This window comes from Dermacentor andersoni, chromosome 7 (assembly GCF_023375885.2).
Source record: "Dermacentor andersoni chromosome 7, qqDerAnde1_hic_scaffold, whole genome shotgun sequence".
Taxonomy (NCBI): Eukaryota; Metazoa; Arthropoda; class Arachnida; order Ixodida; family Ixodidae; genus Dermacentor; species Dermacentor andersoni.
In genome coordinates this window covers 177,834,703-177,852,826 of record NC_092820.1, presented here as the reverse complement: position 1 = coordinate 177,852,826, position 18,124 = coordinate 177,834,703, and the positions used below count along the sequence as shown (strand labels likewise).

General features: G+C 45.8%; 2 protein-coding genes and 2 pseudogenes across 2 annotated transcripts in view; 1 reads left to right on the top strand and 3 right to left on the bottom strand.

Moving 5' to 3' along the window:
• LOC126533280 (uncharacterized) overlaps positions 1 to 18,124 on the bottom strand; it is a 33,598-nt gene that overhangs the window by 2,501 nt on the left and 12,973 nt on the right. Inside the window, exons 3-4 of the mRNA XM_055071652.2 lie at positions 659 to 826; positions 182 to 398 (exon numbers count right to left, since the gene is read on the bottom strand). Coding sequence (XP_054927627.1) covers positions 182 to 398; positions 659 to 826 — 385 coding nt within the window. The remainder of the gene's footprint in view (positions 1 to 181; positions 399 to 658; positions 827 to 18,124) is intronic.
• On the top strand, positions 4,160 to 10,817 carry LOC129385264 (uncharacterized; annotated as a pseudogene).
• Positions 10,346 to 12,920, bottom strand: LOC126533282 (transcription factor Adf-1-like; annotated as a pseudogene).
• LOC140219473 (uncharacterized) lies at positions 12,541 to 16,846 on the bottom strand. The gene is made up of 2 exons (XM_072289279.1): positions 15,418 to 16,846; positions 12,541 to 12,663 (listed from the first exon to the last, which is right to left on the bottom strand). Exons 1-2 carry the CDS (start codon positions 16,765 to 16,767, stop codon positions 12,541 to 12,543), a joined length of 1,473 nt encoding a protein of 490 aa, XP_072145380.1. The 5' UTR covers positions 16,768 to 16,846.

Below are 18,124 nucleotides of genomic sequence, written 5' to 3'. Positions count from 1 at the left end.
AAAATGTTGCCTCACTGCACTTCTTTGAGGCACATGTGACACAAGAAGCGCCACGAACCAGTGCGACGTATGCCTCGAGTGACTACAGGCACCGGACACATGGCACGCTTTCACGAACCAGCGCAGAGATTCGCGACTACAGATCTCGGAGGCTGTATGGCCTCGGGAACCAGCGACTCACGGGAAGAAGAACTGGAGCGCGATGCCGAGCAGCCCGTATCGTCCGGGCTTGTTGTGCGCCTCGCAGACGGTCCTCTTGAGGCACTCCTGGGCGTCCATGCGGGGCACCAGGTTGGGCATCTTGGCCGCCACGTCCAGCAGCAGCCGGTGGCTCTTGTCCAGCGCCGTCTGGACCAGCTTGAGCGCGACGCTGTCGTTGCGCCGCTCCTGGGCACAGACTGCGGAGAGCGTTGTTGCGATGTATCTTTGCTCGGAAGACAATATAACCACTTCCATCGCAGTAATCTCCCGAGACCGACACCCTGCTCTGTAAAGTATGAAATAAATGAACTCGATGGTTTCTAGGCGACACTTGACTGGCAACCGAACAAGCTGTGATAGCCATCACAAGCAAATACGAACGCAAAGGCGCGCGCACACACGCGATTAGCCGAGCAGAGTATAGTTCCCGCTGTGGTGCAACAATAAAGATGGGCACCTTGCGTCCTCTTCTTGCACGCCGTGGATGGAACATAACCGACTTGGCCGAGGGAACCGCGAGGTAGGACGCCTTCGATTCTTCCATGTCGGCTGCTGCGACGAGACAGCGCGCCTTGGCGCGCTGATGTCGGCCGCGAGCTCTCTCCGCCAACATGCTGCAGGCCAGCTGTGCGAGGGCAAAGAAAGGGGACTCATTTTATGCCTGACCGCAGAAGCCGAGATGTGGCGCAAAGAGCGCGTGCTTGCCGATAATATTGCAGCTCCGACTGCAGACGCGGCCCTTCAATCTCGCGTTGCGTTTTGCATCGTTACGGTGATCGGGCTCGGCTTCGACCTGACGCCGGCTTGCCTCTACTCAAGTCAGCACACGCGAAACGAGGACACGGTGACAAGCGCGCACTGCAAAGCCATCCCCAGTTTTGCTAGACGCAGTACTTGTGTGTTTCCAAGTCCGCATACCTGAAACGCTTGCGGTTCGTGGTATAAGGATACCCGAACGAGAGATGTTTGTTAGCCACGACCGTACGAAAAAGTATGGGCGACGGTAACATACAGACGAAGACTAGAAGCAGACAGGACGAGCGCTGACTCTCTCATTGAAACGATATATGCATATGTGATTGGAAGAACAGCAGCAAAGAAACGTCACATGGTTTGAACAGTATCAGTAAACAGATAAACATACCAGGAAGCAGGGAAACTATAAAATTGGCAGTGGCTTAGCTCGGCTATGCCAGGATATACGTAGCGAAAGCTGAGGCATAGCGTGGTTAGCCTTGGTTAATCTTGATTGCAAGTCCAGGTTAGTCTGGTTGTCTAGCTATGTTGCGGCGTTTAGCCAGTCGCTCGGCGCGCTGTTCGTCTGTTTCCTAGGCGGTTCGTTTCCTCTTCATCTCGTTCCGATGTCGATTCCGGGCCTCCTCCTGCTTATCAGAATTGTCGCCGTCCATACTGCCGCCTCGACTATGGTTGCGGCGCACGCGAGCTCTCCTTTTCAATTCCCCGACATGTTATCAGGCATGCGACGCAGCTGGCGAAGCGAGCGGAGGCGAGCGCAACGACGAGGAACGCGGTGTGACGTCATACAAAACGGCGGGCGGGAAGGCGCAGCACTGCGTAGCGGCGGAACACCTGTGGCGCGGTGCTACTAGTGGCGCATGCGCAGTAATGACTAGGGAACGAGAGAGAGAGAGAGAGAGAGAGAGAAATATCCGCGGCGAGGCGCGCGTTGTGACGCCATATGCCTCCTCGGAGCACCGCCACGGCGAAATCGTAAGTTCGCTGCCAGTAAAGCGTTCGCTTTAAAGAAGAGCCATTCCACTCCGTGTGGATGACCAGCGAAGCTGATCCGATCGGCGTTGGAAACACACCGTCACATGCGGGTACGCGTTCGTCGCCGAGAAACGGCTTTAGCAGAGCTGTGCATGCGGTTCACCGAACCGAGGCATCTCACGTGACTGCCCAACACCGGGAAAGCACCGCGTCAGCACATCTTCCGCAGTCGCTCGTCCGACCGTTTGCCGTTGATTTCCGGGAGGCCGCCATCGAACCCTATCCAGGCGATCTCGGCAGCTTGATGTCGGAAGTTGCGAAGCTCTCTTTGGAAGCTCGCGTAGGCGCCGTATGATCCCGCCCTCGTGGCCTCTTCCTTGCGCCATTCTCGTCCTCGCGATATGCGTCGTCGGCTCTTGCGACCACCACACCGCGGGCCGCCGGGTTGGCGTGGCGGTCGCTCCTCGTACACATTCGTTGCTACCGTCAGGCGTGGCCTTCCCACAGCAACGGTGGAGGGAAATGGCACAAAAAGTTCGCCTTGGTCACCTTATCAGGCGCGCACTACGTCACGCGCTACGTCATACATTCACAGAGACAGCTGCGCCGTGTTAGACACACAGCTCCGACGCGACCGGCGTTATGCGTTTGCTTTTGTTGTTGGCTCTACCACTCTCACTCTTTAGGGAAGAGTTTTTAGGGGACAGCTTTCCTGCGCAGACGCCATAAAATCCCGGATCCTAGCCAAAGACAGCTTCGCTGCAAAACTAAACAAGAAAAGGCACTACTTGGGATGGACGCATGATATTAATGTCTGGCTAGCGCAAGTCTCTTCTGATCTTTTAATATGATATGCCTCAATTATTTCGCGTGTAGTTTGGCGTGTATCTTGAAAGAATTTTTGTGTCCTCAAACAAAGGTGTACGACCACCGTTAAAACAATGCGACGCGTCAGGGTTGTTAATTAAGTGAATGATTGTGTTCTTTTAGTATGATATAGGCACCTGTCGCTCCGATTTCCCACACACGAGTGGAATTTGGTGAACCAATGCGATGTTGGCATCATATCTACCGGCCACATTCCGTAAACCGTGTGACAACCTGTGCACATAAAGGCACCACAGCAAACCTTATTTTCTTTCTTCTCTTTTTCTTGTTGGTTTGTAAAGCAGTTTTTACCCATTTTGAAAGCTTTTCACAGGTTAGTGATAACAAATGAGCAGTATTGCCAGCCTTCTCCAGCCTATCTATCTGTTGCGAAAAACTTTGTGGTATGCCGTGTGGACTTGACGTAGCGATAGCAGACCTAAGAGCTGAATAAGCTATCCCATGTTTTACAAGTCTGAGATGGTAAGAATAAAATTAAGAAGCGTTTCACTTTTTTTCTTTTTTGCCCTTGGCGAATAGCACCAACAGACACGTTGCTGTTGGACCGTTAGGCCCAGATCTAAAAACAGTAATTTATTATTCCGGATAAGTTCAAGCGGAAGAGCAAGACATCCGCCACATTCCCTAAAAGCTTTCAAGATCTCCGTAGCTTTCTCGGTGTAGTTATCGCACAAACAAATCCCGAGGCAAGCATCTACGTATGTAGGGGTACGTACTGCCTATTCCTTTAGATTGTTCTGTCGTAGCGTTCTATCGACAACATTTGGGTACAAGCCGCTCAAAACCGGTGCAACCCTCGAGCCAATGCAAACTCCAAATTTGATGTTTGATGTCTGATGCTTGACGAAACGTAATGTCCGCAGGCAAACGTGAAAAGCGCGACAGCTCGTCATTTACACTTCATGTCCGATCTTCCTCGTCTGAAATGCTAGAAACGCACTTGTCACCGCCGGCTTCAACACGCGCGAAGGCCACCGCTCGACCGCCTCGGCAGCTATTGCGGCGACGCGGTGGCGCTGCGAGCGGAGGTGGCCTAGTGGTCCTGTCCCTGCGGGAGCATATACGTTCACACTTGGGAAACGGCAAGCGGGCGGAAGAGCCAAACCGGCGGGATAATTTTTTCCGCGCATGTACAAGATGTTCACATTTGTTTCGCCACTGCAGCGGAAACCACTGCCGCTTTCGCCTACATCCATCTAGTTTGCGTGCGTTTGTCCGCGTGGTGGCGCTCTTCATTATACCATTTCAAGGGGTATGTTTATTCATTGGCCCATCAGTTACTACAAGCTATCGTATCGCGCAACTGCGTGTGTCGTCTGCAGCTTTAGTTTAGTCAGCAATGGACGAGGAAGTGGCTATGATACTTCTGGCCAGTTGCTTTCTGTCAATGGACAATGAAGAACGGAAAAAGCGGCCACCTCGGAAGCGGCGATGGTGGGTTCGTCCAGCTTTGCAGAAGCGAAAGATGTTGGGCCACGCCAACGCTTTGTTGCCGCACCTCAGGTCACGCGACGTTGAGTACTACCGCGAGTAAGTATTGTTGACAGTTCGTTGTTTCGTCTTGTTGAATGCTCACACTGTGCTTTCTTTTTTGCTAGCTATTTAAGGATGCCGCTTTGATCGACTCTTGGAACTGGTGGGGCCTAGAATAACAAAAGCGAATACCAAGTTCCGCCAGACCACCGCCTAGCTTTGGCTGTGAGGTAAGCACTGTCATGTCCATGTTTTGATTGCACAATGGTTTCGAATTTATGCACCCGTGCTGTGTTTTCGTGCATACGAAGGAAGAGTTATGGGTTTACTAAAAGCTAGGCGTGTGTGTGCGTTTTTCTTCCGTTAGATTTTTGGCTGCTGGCGAAACAACAAGGACCTAGTCATTTAATTTCTTGGCTGGACGGTCGACCGCCTGCAAGATAATTGCCGAGGTCTGTCAAGCAATCTGGGAGGTCGTTGGCCCTGTTTATGTAAAATGTCCGTCATCGGCAGCTGAGTGGCTCAAGGTAAGCAAAATATCCAAACAATTAATTGGACTTTGCGAATATTCGAATATTGTGTTAATAGATATTCGCTTCTAAAGAAACATTAGTATTCGTTTTTACAAAGTGTCATGATCGGCGCCTTTCATGAACAGTTTTGTCATGCAGCGAAGCATAATGCCGTGCAGTGAAGCACATCAAGAATGGGCAGGATTATTGTAACGGAGCTCGGTATGGGGGGAGTGTGTTTACGTGCGAGGCATGCGCCGCAACGGTTGCACCACAAAGGCGGAGACGTCTAATAATTGTAGCCGAGACGTCTAACCAGAATAAAACCACTGTGCCGCACTATCTCGTGTTTACACTTCCTCTAGTCATTTTAAGTCTCCATTTTTAATTTGTGCACTGTTTTACTCTTGCGTTCTTTTTATTAGCTTCTTGCGTGCATAGACGCAGATGAATCATGTCTTGCTATAATGAACCTCTTTATACCTTCAACATTTCTTTAACAAGTTCTACTGCGCCAAATTTGGATCTCATTCTTCCACAAAAGTAGTAAACAGCAGTTTCACTTCGTAACTCCCAAATTATTCTTGGTAAATAAAAAAGTTTACTATTTCATTGGAGTTTGCCGCGACTTTGCACAACATACGTTAGGTTCGAAAATATTCGTCCTAAGTCACTATTCACTTCGAATTAAAGATCCAGTATTCGCGCATGCCCACCAAACAGCTTTAAATGCCAAATGATAGCGTGCATTTCTTGTATTGCTAATAACTGATGAAAATAGCAAAATCTCTGTCACCATACACTGGCCATGGCTAGTGCTTCCTACTTGATTATTTAGAAAATGAAAGTTGAAGTCAAAATCGCAATGAAAAATGCATGTTAATTTTTGCACAAGTTATAAATTTACTTGCTAGAAGTGCCGAGCAAATTAACACACATACCCAGGAGTTAGACAAAGCGAGTTGGCAGACAACACGGGTGCTCATCTTTTCTGCCCTTCTCAGTGTACATATGTCACATTGTGCACCTCTTCAGCGAGGATGTTTCACCTGTTCCAAACAAAGGTTCCTACCCTGTGCTCGGGAACGCGAGTGTAGTAGAGAAGACGCTACTGTTTTGGAGAAATCACGAAGCTGAATTCACACTTCATACACCAGCTCAGAAGGCTCCATTTTTCCATATGAAATAACTAAGTACACATAGATTGAAATTTTGTGTCTTGTTAAACACACAGGTATGTACTTTCCTAATTTTGCTTCTTACTTAATCAAATTCAAACTGTATTAAAGCAGATTAGACTACTGCAGTTGTATAACTGAGTCATTAGGAACAGCATTGAAAGCTTCTGTCTCTGCAGTAAGCAAAACTAGAAGACGCCATTTCCTATAGAGACACAGATATTGAGTATTAACGCACTGCAACTCAAAGGTTTGCATGTGCTCAGTAATGTAAGTTTGAAGAGCTTCACATACTGTTACTCAGTACCTATTTTAGGTTCTGTACATGCAGTCGGAATCTAAGAAACAATAAGTGTAGCACTGTATGCTGAGGTTTTATGTGCCAAAACCATGTTCTCATTATGAGGTACGATGTGATGGGCTATAGGTTAACCTGGACAACCTGGGGTTCTTGAACATGTAATAGTTCAATCACAGACTGTGAATTGCAACACTCAATATGGGCTGTGTGTTCTGCACAGTCAGTGTTGCATAGGTAAAAGCAAAACTATAAAGCAACATTTACCTCAGATTGCGTTGCATGAGGCTTTGCACAAATTGCTGAGATTTTACTGTTTTATAATGTGGATTTCGCTCATTAGTGTTTAATTCTGCTTTTTTAATTAGGTTGCAAACGAGTTTCAAGAAAAGTGGAATCTTCCTCATTGTATTGGAGCCATTGATGGCAAACACGTGGTCATTGAGTGCCCTGCCAAATCAGGAACCTTAAACAGGAACTACAAAAGTAGTTTCAGCAAGTCATTGCTTGCGATAAGTGATGCAAGTTACAGGTACGGATAATTTGCATTGTTCAGCCATTAATTTAAGAAAGGAAGGGTAGTAGGGAAGTTAGAGCATAAATAGCCAAGCATGTGGTTAACATTGGTAATATTGTATTTGGTATATAGCAACCAAGCTAGATTAGCCATGATGTGGACTCCTAGTTACCAAGTTACTCCTAGTGTACTAAGAATTAGCAGATTCCAAGTGAATGGTAATATAATGAGGAAGTGGGCTATTAGTGGTTCTTGATATACACGACTTCGAACTTAAATCATTAGTATTTATATCCATTAACCATTTCATGCATCAGTTAGATACAACACAAAAGTCAGATTACACGACGTTAATCTCGTCGTCATTAGCTATTCCGTGAAAGAAAGAGATGAATGCTACAAGATAAAACTGATGGGAGGTTTGACCCATATATACATTTGAACATATTGAAATATACCCAATAACAACACTTCTACATGCATTTGCTTCTAATATAAAATGTTTTGTGTACTTCCTTAGGTTTCTGTATGTCGAAATTGGACACTTCGGCAGCGAGTCCGATGGTGGCGTGTTTGCACGTAGCAAGTTCCAGGAGTTGATCTTGGCAAAACAAATTGGAATTCCTGAAGACTCCGAGATTGGCAGCATTGGCAAGATGCCCTATTATTTTGTTGGAGATGAGGCTTTCCCTCGGAAGACCTTTATGATGAGACCTTATTCTCGCAAAAGTAAGTTACAACAGTCTTTTTATGCCATTTGTGCTGTGTGTTCTTGTAGTGGCACATTGCTTTTCTGTAATTTTTCTTTACATCAAGTTTATCTTGTACATTGTTACAGCCCTTCAACCGCTGTTTGCTGACACATCTGATGCAAGTCAGCAATTTGAAGAGAGACATCAGAGAAGAAAATTCAACTACCGACTCAGCCGAGCTCGAAGAGTGGTTGAGAATGCTTTTGGCATTATGGCAGAGATGGCGAATTCTTCGACGGCCATTTAAAGCAAAGGACGATAATGTAAACAGAATTGTGTGTGCTTGGGTTGCGCTACACAATTTCTTACTTCATGAATCGCCTGGATCTCGAGCTGCATACTGTCCACCTGGAACTGCTGACTGCGAGGATTGGCAAGGGCAAGTGACTGAAGGCAGCTGGAGAGATGCTTTGTCTGCGTTGCAATCTACAGGCTTTAACTCAACCAGGTATGTCTAGTTTAACAAACGATCTCGTGCATCTGTGTTGTAGAGCGTTGTCTTCATAATGGATTTGTACATAAGCATATCTCATACTGAAAAATAATATGCGAGCTGAATAGCCCATTCGCTTAAAAAGCATTTCTGGATGCAGGTGCAATTATTTTCTAGCAACAGCTGTTTTTATCTGTTATCTACTTGTAGTTCGAACCTACTTTGCTGGAAGACTACCTTTTAGCCAAAAGTATTATGTTCTCCAAGACATTCATATTGTGACACATTAAAATAAAGGACTCACAGCAACAATTTATAAACAAATTCGGGCTTTGCTGTACAGCATCTTGCACAAAGCAATCTGGAAACGTACATTGCTGATGTAGCAAACAAGCCATATTAGGTACTTTGTTTTGGCCCAGCATTCTAAAACTTGTGATTATCTCCGAGTATTTAAATGTCAGATTAAGCCCAAATATCACCTTTTATTTTAATGCTTGACAGAAAACGATGTACTGTGTTATAAACATACCGTAGTACATTTTCTGCACACACTTCTGTTGTCTAACTGTGCTGCTTGCCTGTTTATTTTCTATTTAGGCAAGCATATGCTGTGAGGGACATGCTTTGCCAGTACTGCATTTCTGATGATGGCAGGGCCCCCTGGCAAGACAGCATCATCAATACCACCAGATAGAAAGTAGGTCTTTATTTGCAATAAACATTTCTTGTATACATGTGACCGTATTGCAAATAGTACTGCGATTAAAAACATAGCGCAGCTTAGAAAAAAAACGCTTTCAACGAAAACCTGGATACAAACACTAGGCTGTGCAGCTCTGTGCACAGCATGACTAGCCCTTTTTTCCACGATCCTGAGGGTACAATTTATATCAAAAGGATAAAAAATGGGTACTAAATGTACCGCGCAGTTCTGCGCTTTCCAAACACTTACTTCACAACTTTAGACGAGCTTAACTATCACATGTACAGACTTGGTACACAAATCTTAAACTTGGCAGATTGTACTGTGCAGTTCTGTATACCACGGATCGAGATCAAAGAACAACAAACCCTTATTTTTACTGTCCTGGACAAGGCCTTAAATATCACTCGTATTTTCAATAAATACGTATCACAGGTAAAAACGTTGTACTGTATAGTTCTGTGCAGTGTAGGATGAGTTGAACACGCTAAGCCCTTATCGTTATTTGCACAAGAGCTTAAGTATCACACATAGTACTAGGGGAAAAAGACAGATACTAACTTTCTGCCATAGAGGACTTGTTCGAGGCACTATAGGCTCTGGGATACATGGTATCAGAAAAAAAAAATGGAATGCGACTAAAACTAGCCACAGGGCTGCTAGGTAATGATTGTTGAGTATGAGTGTGGAATTTCAAAACAAGAAAATGCCTACAACTTACATACCTGACATAGTAATAGCGGGAAATAGTCTGAAAATTACGATAATCCCTAATGCAAAATTTGAGCACAGCTCTATGTATTTTCATTTCACAATATGTTGAGGCAAAGAATTTGAGGAAGACATGTTTGTATGTACAGTCACAGACCACTCAGCGCCTTCGCAGAGGAAGGGGCAGTATGGGAGCGCTGGCGTGAGTAGCGACATGGGAGTCAACTGTGTAAGATGACAAACACGCAATGGCACTTAAATATCACAGATAAATATCAGAGAAAAAAAGAGTGTATGTACATTGTACCATGCAGCTATGTTTTCAGGACTATTTTTCGCTCCTCCGAGCCCTCACTTCCATTACTTTTTCTTGAATTGTGGCTTGGATTGCACACATACAGCCAAATTGGTCATCGGATGGCAGTGACCGTAAAAATCCAGCAGCTGCCATGCAGAAATGGTAGACAGTGTCCTGGGTCTCCTCTTTTTGTCGGCGCTCTTTTCCAACTGCCTTCAGGTGGTCAAGGCATGCGGCAGCAACTGCCGCATTGGAGGGACCACTGACATCGGGGCTGCAAAGAAAAGGATGTCTCCACTACTGTTGACTATCACGATACCAATTTCTACATTACCGCTGGGGATGTTTGGATGTCATTGCCACTTTTCTTGGTCTTGGTACCCTATAAGGGATGAAGTTGGTGAGCTAGTTTTGGTATTGTATACATAAATGGGTAGGGGCACCTAGTCCTACATACGTTTCAGTTGTGTCAAGCACCACTTCTGGCTCAATATCACTTTCTACGTCGTCAGGCTGCCTGAAGAAAAACACTTGCTGTTTTTTTAGGGAACTTTATACCATAATTACATTTATCATTCCGTTGTCTTGCTTGCAGGTTGTGTGTCTGTATGCGGTCCACTTTCTAAGCTTTCTGGCACCACCTTCTCTTAGAAGTCGTCTGCATCTCCTGTTGCTGGTACATCTTCAATACCGTGACTGGCTGCTGCTGCGCCTTCAGCTACGATCATTCTGCATAAATAACAAATAAACCAATTGCAGCTGGCGCTCACTGATATCAATGTGCAATTTAACAATGTGTGGTGTTTAAACAGTGACTAATAAAATACATTCTCAGAACTTGCTCATTACCGTCCCTACCATCAAATTATTATGCACACTCGAATAATCGGAGATGGCAATGTATGCACAAGCCACTGAATTTTTTTGCTTAGGCAAAGTACCATGAGGATTTTAAACATATTAATGTTCACAACAGATGTAGCTTTAACTTATGCATTCGTAGATTACCCACTGTTTCAAATCGGTAGTTTAATGTAGTACTTCGCAATAGACATATGAGTCCTAGCTATTTGGCCTGCGTTGCCCTTTTTCCAATCAGGCCCACTAATGATCAGGAAACAGTCATACCTACAAAATACTGCCACATTAATGATGTGTCCTTCTGGTTGACACTGAAGTTGTCACCAACTACTGGCCAGCCTAGCAGCGAGCGTTGTCATGGAGTTTGAAGAATATGTGAATTAGCATGCGCTACAGACTGTAGAGATGTTACAAATATGCATGTCAGTCATTCACTCACCCATCAAAGGAGCCAAATTCGAGGTTGCTGCACAAGCTAGAAAAGTAAAATATGAAATAAGGCACCGAAGAACAGCGAAACCAGATACCCTTGCAGTTCCTGCTCGCAGAAGCAGCTAGTAAAAAATGCAGCAGAGGTGAATATTATGAATGTCATGCTTGCCAAGTATACCAGAAAGGTAAACAGCAAGCCACTAACAGCCCTTCAAACAAATAAAATCAAATGATGCTGCATGGTAACTTATCTTACTCTCAACAACACAGCTGACCATGCAAACAACTTTCAAGGCAATTTGTGACTACACAGACAGGACTTACATTGGCTCCTGATAAGCAGCTTCCATTATGCGCGTCATTTATTCGAAGTGCTTCCACTTCACGAGGGTCACGTCATGGGCACCAGCGCCACTTTTCATCGAATCCTTGATCTGATTTTTTGTTTTCGTGTAGGTGTCTTTGAGGTTCTTGAACTTCTTCTGGCATAACGCACCTGCGCAACAGTTGCAATTTTAAATGACAGGCCACCAGTAAATGTGAACCAGCTACACATGCTGTGATCAAGGCAAGACTTTTTTGCCGTGCAAAGGGTAGTGGCAAAAGAGATAACTGCATGTTTGCATGAATGCATATGCAGTATTCTTTAGGACCACATGCTGTCACCTGAACAGCTCTTATAAAACACAATGGCTGAATTTGCATGTACAAAGTTGAATTTGGCTGGAGTGCCGTTTGTTTAACAAAAAAAAAAACGGCGTACAGTGTCACCTTTGTTCGGTTGCGCTCGCGGCACAGACAGCGTGCGTGCAACATGCACCTCATTTATTCATTCGAAGTTTTTGCATATAGCAGCTGCACAAGTTCAGCATGCCTACATTCGATGTTTTGGATTTACTTGCCAGGATTCTTGGCTTGCGGCGACAGGAACAGTGATATACCCATCCGACCCTCTGCGTTACAGTCCACACGGTGCTAGGTGCTGTAAACACGGTTTCTACATGCGTTGCTTCAATATTTGGCGCAAAAGAAACCAATAAGTATTACAATGACAAGTAAATGAAATGAGACGAAAGCACGGCGCGCACTTGCTCCTAACAACGGCGCTGACCAAGCATTCTCGGTATAAGTTACTTCCGAAACTATACCCACAAAGCACCACCAGCGTAGCGAGAGAAAATGTGCGAGTACTTACTGCTCACTCCCAGCTCTTCGGCTATCTTCGCCCAAATCTCATTCTTGTGGCACGTGTCTTTGTAGAGACGGTGAGTCTCGTCATAGAGCACGGGGTGGCTTTTGACGGCGTCGATCAGCATAGCAGCCGACACTTTCGGTGCCATGTTTACGACCGCAAGTTCTCGACCGGATGTTTACATGCGATTGCAGCTTCCGGTAAAGCGGAACGTCTTTCCGCTTTGCCTTGGCGAAAAAATCGGTCTCCGACCGATTTTTTCGCCGCCTCGTTTTCCGCCCGTTTCTCCGCCTAGGCGGGCGGATTTTGTCCAGCTTTTCCGCTTCCGCCTGCTCCGAAACCAAGTGTGAACGCAGCCTAAGGTGGCTGTGCGTCTCTGCCGCATTCGCGCGTGACGAGACGTTGTGACGTGGCAGTTGTTCGCGAGGACTTCTGCTGAGCCGCATCACGAGCATGCCTGCGGAGTGGAGATACCTTGGGCTGCCTCGAAGTCGAATGAAAATAAAACAGTGACAAGTTTGTTCTGCCAAAAAAGGTATTTAGCAGACTCGAAAGACGCACATTCCCGCCACCGCACGATAAGTTGAACAGGAACGAGGCCGTAACTTTACGCTTGCTACAGACACACACCTACACTAGCTCCGCTATCTTACACCACTGCTATCCACTGATATCCAACAGACGCGTGTAAAGCTTGCGGACAGAGAGCAACGCTGCGACACATGATCTGGGAATGTGCCGGCAACAACGGTAATCAACCCGGCTGCGTTCGCGACGCGTCCATAATAGCGGCCCTTGCCAGAGTACGGGAAGGCTCGAGCTCGCTTCTTCCCAACGCCGCCCCGGACGCGGGAGCCGCCGGGGACCTTCTGCGTAGGCGTCGCCGCCGCTGGGAGGCGGCTATCAGAAGTTCAGAGCTGGCAGACCAGCTCTGCCGAACCGACCAGTCCGGCAAGCCGAAGATGCCGCCCGAGTCCAAGGACTTCGAGCCGCCACCTGAGGCCACCACAGCAAGAACTGCCGGACTATTCTTTAATAAAGTTTCTTCTTCTATTTAGCACAAGCAATACTGAAACACTAGATAGCAGTTTCAACAGAACAGAAAGCGAACACAAAGCCTCAAATAGGTTGAGCACTGAATTTATTTATTCGTGCAATACTGTTAGCTGCCCTTTGCCAGGCCGGAGTGGTTAAAAATGAAACGATAACTATCATAAGGTACAGGTGCGCGATTTAGCATAGTACAGGGTACTATGGGTTGTGGTTCATCAACCCTGTAAAAAAAAATCAAACCTATGCTCTTTCAAAACCTATACATAAGATAAAAAGAAAGTAGTTCTAGTTAAGGGTGAGCGAAAACAGCAAAAGCAAGTTATAAAGACAAGAATGAAGAACCTTTAGTAGCAAATTACAGCACACAACAGCCGACGAAATGGCAAGAGTTCGTGAAGAACAGAAATTATAGAAAGAGTTATGCACATCTTACGCAGGCACGTACCCAGATCTTTTTTCGGGGAGGGGGTGTTGGCAACCCAAGGTAACTTTTCTACGCAAACGAGGCGTGGGGGTAGTACAAATGTGAATAAGGCCCACCATTCGCCATAAAGACGCGTAAACCCGCAAACGAGAAACGAAATACCTCACACTGCGAGGTGCACACGTCTCCTTTACTTGGCAAACAAGGAACCACATCAAATGGACTCGCGCAGGAAAGAAGCGCACGAAGAACACTGCCAAGAAAAAGTAAACAAGCGAAAGTGTGAAATAAAGATTTCTAGCAGCGTTTTTTGAATTAGCTCTGCAAGAATTCTAGAGAAATATATTTTTCGGAACACTCACAGTTCTTTTGGATCCCCCGTTTACTTCTCTGCCAAGTGCCATAACCGACTCGTACGGTTATTTGGGAAGTTGCGTAACGATGCGTGGCCGCCAGTCCCGTACAACCGCTTAGAGCCCAAGACGCTGCGGTTCCAGACGTACTGCGCCCACCGCGGAAGGTTGGAAAAACACCCACAGCAGAGAAGTGACTACGTCAGGCAGCTCGACTGATAACTGTAGAAGCGTCATTCAAAACACACGGAACTGTTCTCCACTTCCAGCGGCGTTTTCTCTACTTCCTTTTTAAAGAAAAGTATGTTGATCCACAAATACTTTCACAAACAACGGTTAAATTTGTTAATTTTCACTTTTCCTTCCTGTTTCGTTTTTACCTCAACTCTCTCCCTTAGTGTACCGCTTAATTTCTTAACTCCTCGCGACCCTTGCTTCCAGTTGCTAATTTTGCATGAGAAGTGCTGTACAACTAGGGAAAAGCTAGACAATGTAACGGGTGATATTCATATTGCTTATGGTTTTAACGGTTATCGCAGTGTTTGATGATGGGCGCTGTTCCGCATGATATTATTTTCCACCTTATCTAAACCATATCACGGGTGTATGGTTCCAGCGATCTGCCAGCGTCGCGGCGTCACTCGAGGAAGTAATGAAACAAGCGGACAAGTTAAACGCAACCGGCGTTTTCTCCGGCCGCAGCATACTGACTTGCTGACTACGAACTGAATCACTTCCCTGGATCAGTCTAAACAAAGAAGGTTGAACTAACGAAGCAACAGCGATGCGCGTGACCGTTGCAATAATAGATGGTGACAACTGAAGGCATCTCGAGTTAATCGCGCGAGCACTGAATCGATGAGAAAACTGGCTTTCACACCTCAGGAGACGCCGGAGACTATATACCGTCACACAAAAGGAGTGACACAATGTGTCTCGCATGGTTCACTTATTCCTAATTATGTGTGGCGACATAGAGGAAAACCCAGGTTCTGATTCTGATGCAAAGGGTAATCTTGATCCTGATTCCGATGTTCTGCAACAGATTTTACACACCGTCACAGAAATTAAGGCTTCCCAAACTGAACTTCAAATCGGTATGCAGGGCGTCCAAACACTCAAAGCAATCAAAGCAGAAAGCTGGGCTAGTTGGTGTGTCATGATTATTCAAAAGAATAGCGCAAAGTAGCAGGGACAATGACAGAGAATACGACAGGACGAGCGCTAAACATCAACTGGTTTGTTACTGCGAACGAAGGTACATATATACATTTCGTTGGTGCATGCGCACACAGTGTTAAAAAAGTACAATCTCATTCTAATCAAAATGTGGCAGACTGTTCTGTAAGTACATTTTTTCTTTTTTGGACAAGGCAAGTGAGGCCGTGCTGACACAGTTATCACCTTCCCTGTCAATGTGATATGCCTCAGAAAAACGCAGGTGTCAAACGCAGGCACGCACCCGCATCGCTTACAGTGCATGGCCAAATGGCCGCCCCCCGCTAATGAATCAACCAGCGTTCGGTGCTCTCGTAGCCGTTCATTTAGGCAGCGGCCAGTCTGCCCCACGTAGCATCTACCGCATGAGAGAGGTATGCGGTATACGACCCCAACAATGCAGGGTACAAACATGCATGCATGTTTTATGGCGCAGACCGGTTTTTTCTTCTCGTTTACGGCTTTGCACATGCGCACCAGCTTTTCGGGGGCAGTGAACATCACGTCCACACCGCACTTCTCTCCAACTTTTCTCAGCCGGTGCGATAGCTGGTGCACGTACGGTATAGCTGTACATTTCAGCTTCTTGCAGCTTTTTTCGCCTGCTACGCCAGGGCGTCCACCTGCTCTGATTTCTTTCAGGAGGCATTCCGCCACAGCTGTCACGATCTCTTTCGGAAAACCTGCATTCTGCAACCGGAGCACTTGCTTCTGCAAGCTGACCTCAATTTTATGGTGGCAGGACTTTTCGAGAGCACCACGCAGGCAATTTTTTGCAATGCCCCTCTTAACCAATTTTGAGTGAGCCGAATTGTATGCTAGAATTTCCTTTTTTGTGCGAGGCTGATACGACCAGCAGATGTGCCCTGTGCCAAAGTGCAAACACAGCTCGAGGAATTGGAGACATCCGTTCATCGGCACTTCATGCGTGAACCTTAATTTGCCAGAACAATCACCGAAAATTTCTAAAACACTTTTTACAACCTGAGGTTTGTCGCTCTCGTTTTCAACATTCACAAACACAATAAAATCATCGACATATCTAAAACACTTCACAACGCGTTTTTCCTGTTTTATGCGCGCTGCCACGCGCTTGTCAAATTGGCTTAAAAAAATTTCACTAAGTATAGGAGCTATGCAGGAGCCAATGCAAATACCATCTTTCTGCACGAACAACTTGTCGTTAAAACAAATGTAGGTGGAAGAGAGGTAGCACTCAACTAATGCTACAAAGTCGTTTACGGAAACCCCGCTACTATTTTGGAACTCGACAGCCCCCCAGTTTTCAATCCGCTCTTTTACTGCGTCTAACAACTCTGTTTGGGGAATGGAATAAAAGAGCTCCTCAATATCAACTGAAAAGGCAAAATTGGCTTGTGAAGCACCATCTTGCTCACCCAAAAATTCAATCACATCCTTTGAGTTGCTCACACGAAAAGGATCTTCTACGTCTATTTGGCTAAGATGCTTTTTTAGGTATTTTGATACCAGACCTTGCCAGGCTTCTTTCTCGGATACAATTGCTCTGAGAGGCATGCCTTCCTTGTGGGTTTTTGCAGAAAAAAATATACGTTCAGCCCCGGCATATTCGCCGCTTTTACAGACTTGTGTAGTCCTGTCAAATTGATCTGTTCACACAGTTTTAGTGCCTCTGCCTTAACTTTCCTGCCAGATCTTTCCAGGGGAACAAAATTCTTTTCAATTGCCTGCTTAGCTTTTTCATGATACATCGTTTTGGGCAACACGACGAAACCACCCTCCTTATCAGCAGTCAGCAAAGAGAGATTATTCTTCCTAAGGTAATGAATGGTTTTGATCACCGCTAGTGTTGCCCCAAGTGAGCATGGTTTCCTGCTTGTCAGGCAGTCGACACCTTCAGAAATACATCTAGCTTTCTCTTCTGCATCTGCACATTGCCCAACTTTCCTAACCATAGTAAGGAGCCCAATCACGGGCTCATTGAGAACACGCTGGCAACACTCAAAGACTGCAAAGAAAAAGTGTGAAACAACTGTTAGTGCGGTTCAAAAGCAAGTCGCACATTTAAACAGTAAAATGGGCGACTTAGAGAACATATTGTGATATATGGTATTCCAGAAAGTAGCGATGAAGGCCCCGCATCTTTGAAGAAATATGTCGAGAACGAAATCTTCAACCATTTGCTGAAAGTAAAAGTAAAGACTGTGGAGCGCGTCCATCGCGTTGGCAAAAGATTAGCTAATCGACATCGACCCGTCATATTGCGCTTTTTTTTTTTGCCGAAAAAATGACAGTTCTGCGCAACTGTTCAAAGCTCAAAGGCACAGACTTATCGGTGTCGGAGGATTTTTCGTTTGCAGTTCGTGAAACGCGCAGGAAGTTATGGGAGCCCTCAAAACGAAACCGAGCATGCGGTGATAAAGTTGTGCTCCTTTTCGATAAGCTGAAAATAAATGACACGCTGTACGCATGGGATAAGCACGTGGAAAAAAGGATACCTCTTAAACAAGCGCGTCCTGAGATGACTGGTCGCGAGGGTAATAGTTCAAATGCATGATGCCAAGAAAGAACACCGTCGTTTTTTTATTGTGTTTCAACGCTTGAAGCATAGTGAACAGAACAGATAAACTATAGGAAATTTTATTGGCTTACGAGCCTGACGTTTTAGCGATTACAGAGACGTGGCTTCATCCCTCTATCCACGACTCCGAAATAATTCCAGAAGACTATAGCCTAATTCGCAGAGATCGTGATAGCCGTGGAGGCGGAGTGGCCATCGCTATAAAGAATGGTCTAAGGTTTACAAGAGGAACAAGGTATACCTAACCACGAGTCTTTGGTGCACAGTCACATTTCAAAGCACACCTCTACTAATAGGTGGAGTATACATACAGCCTGGGGCACCTGAAACTTA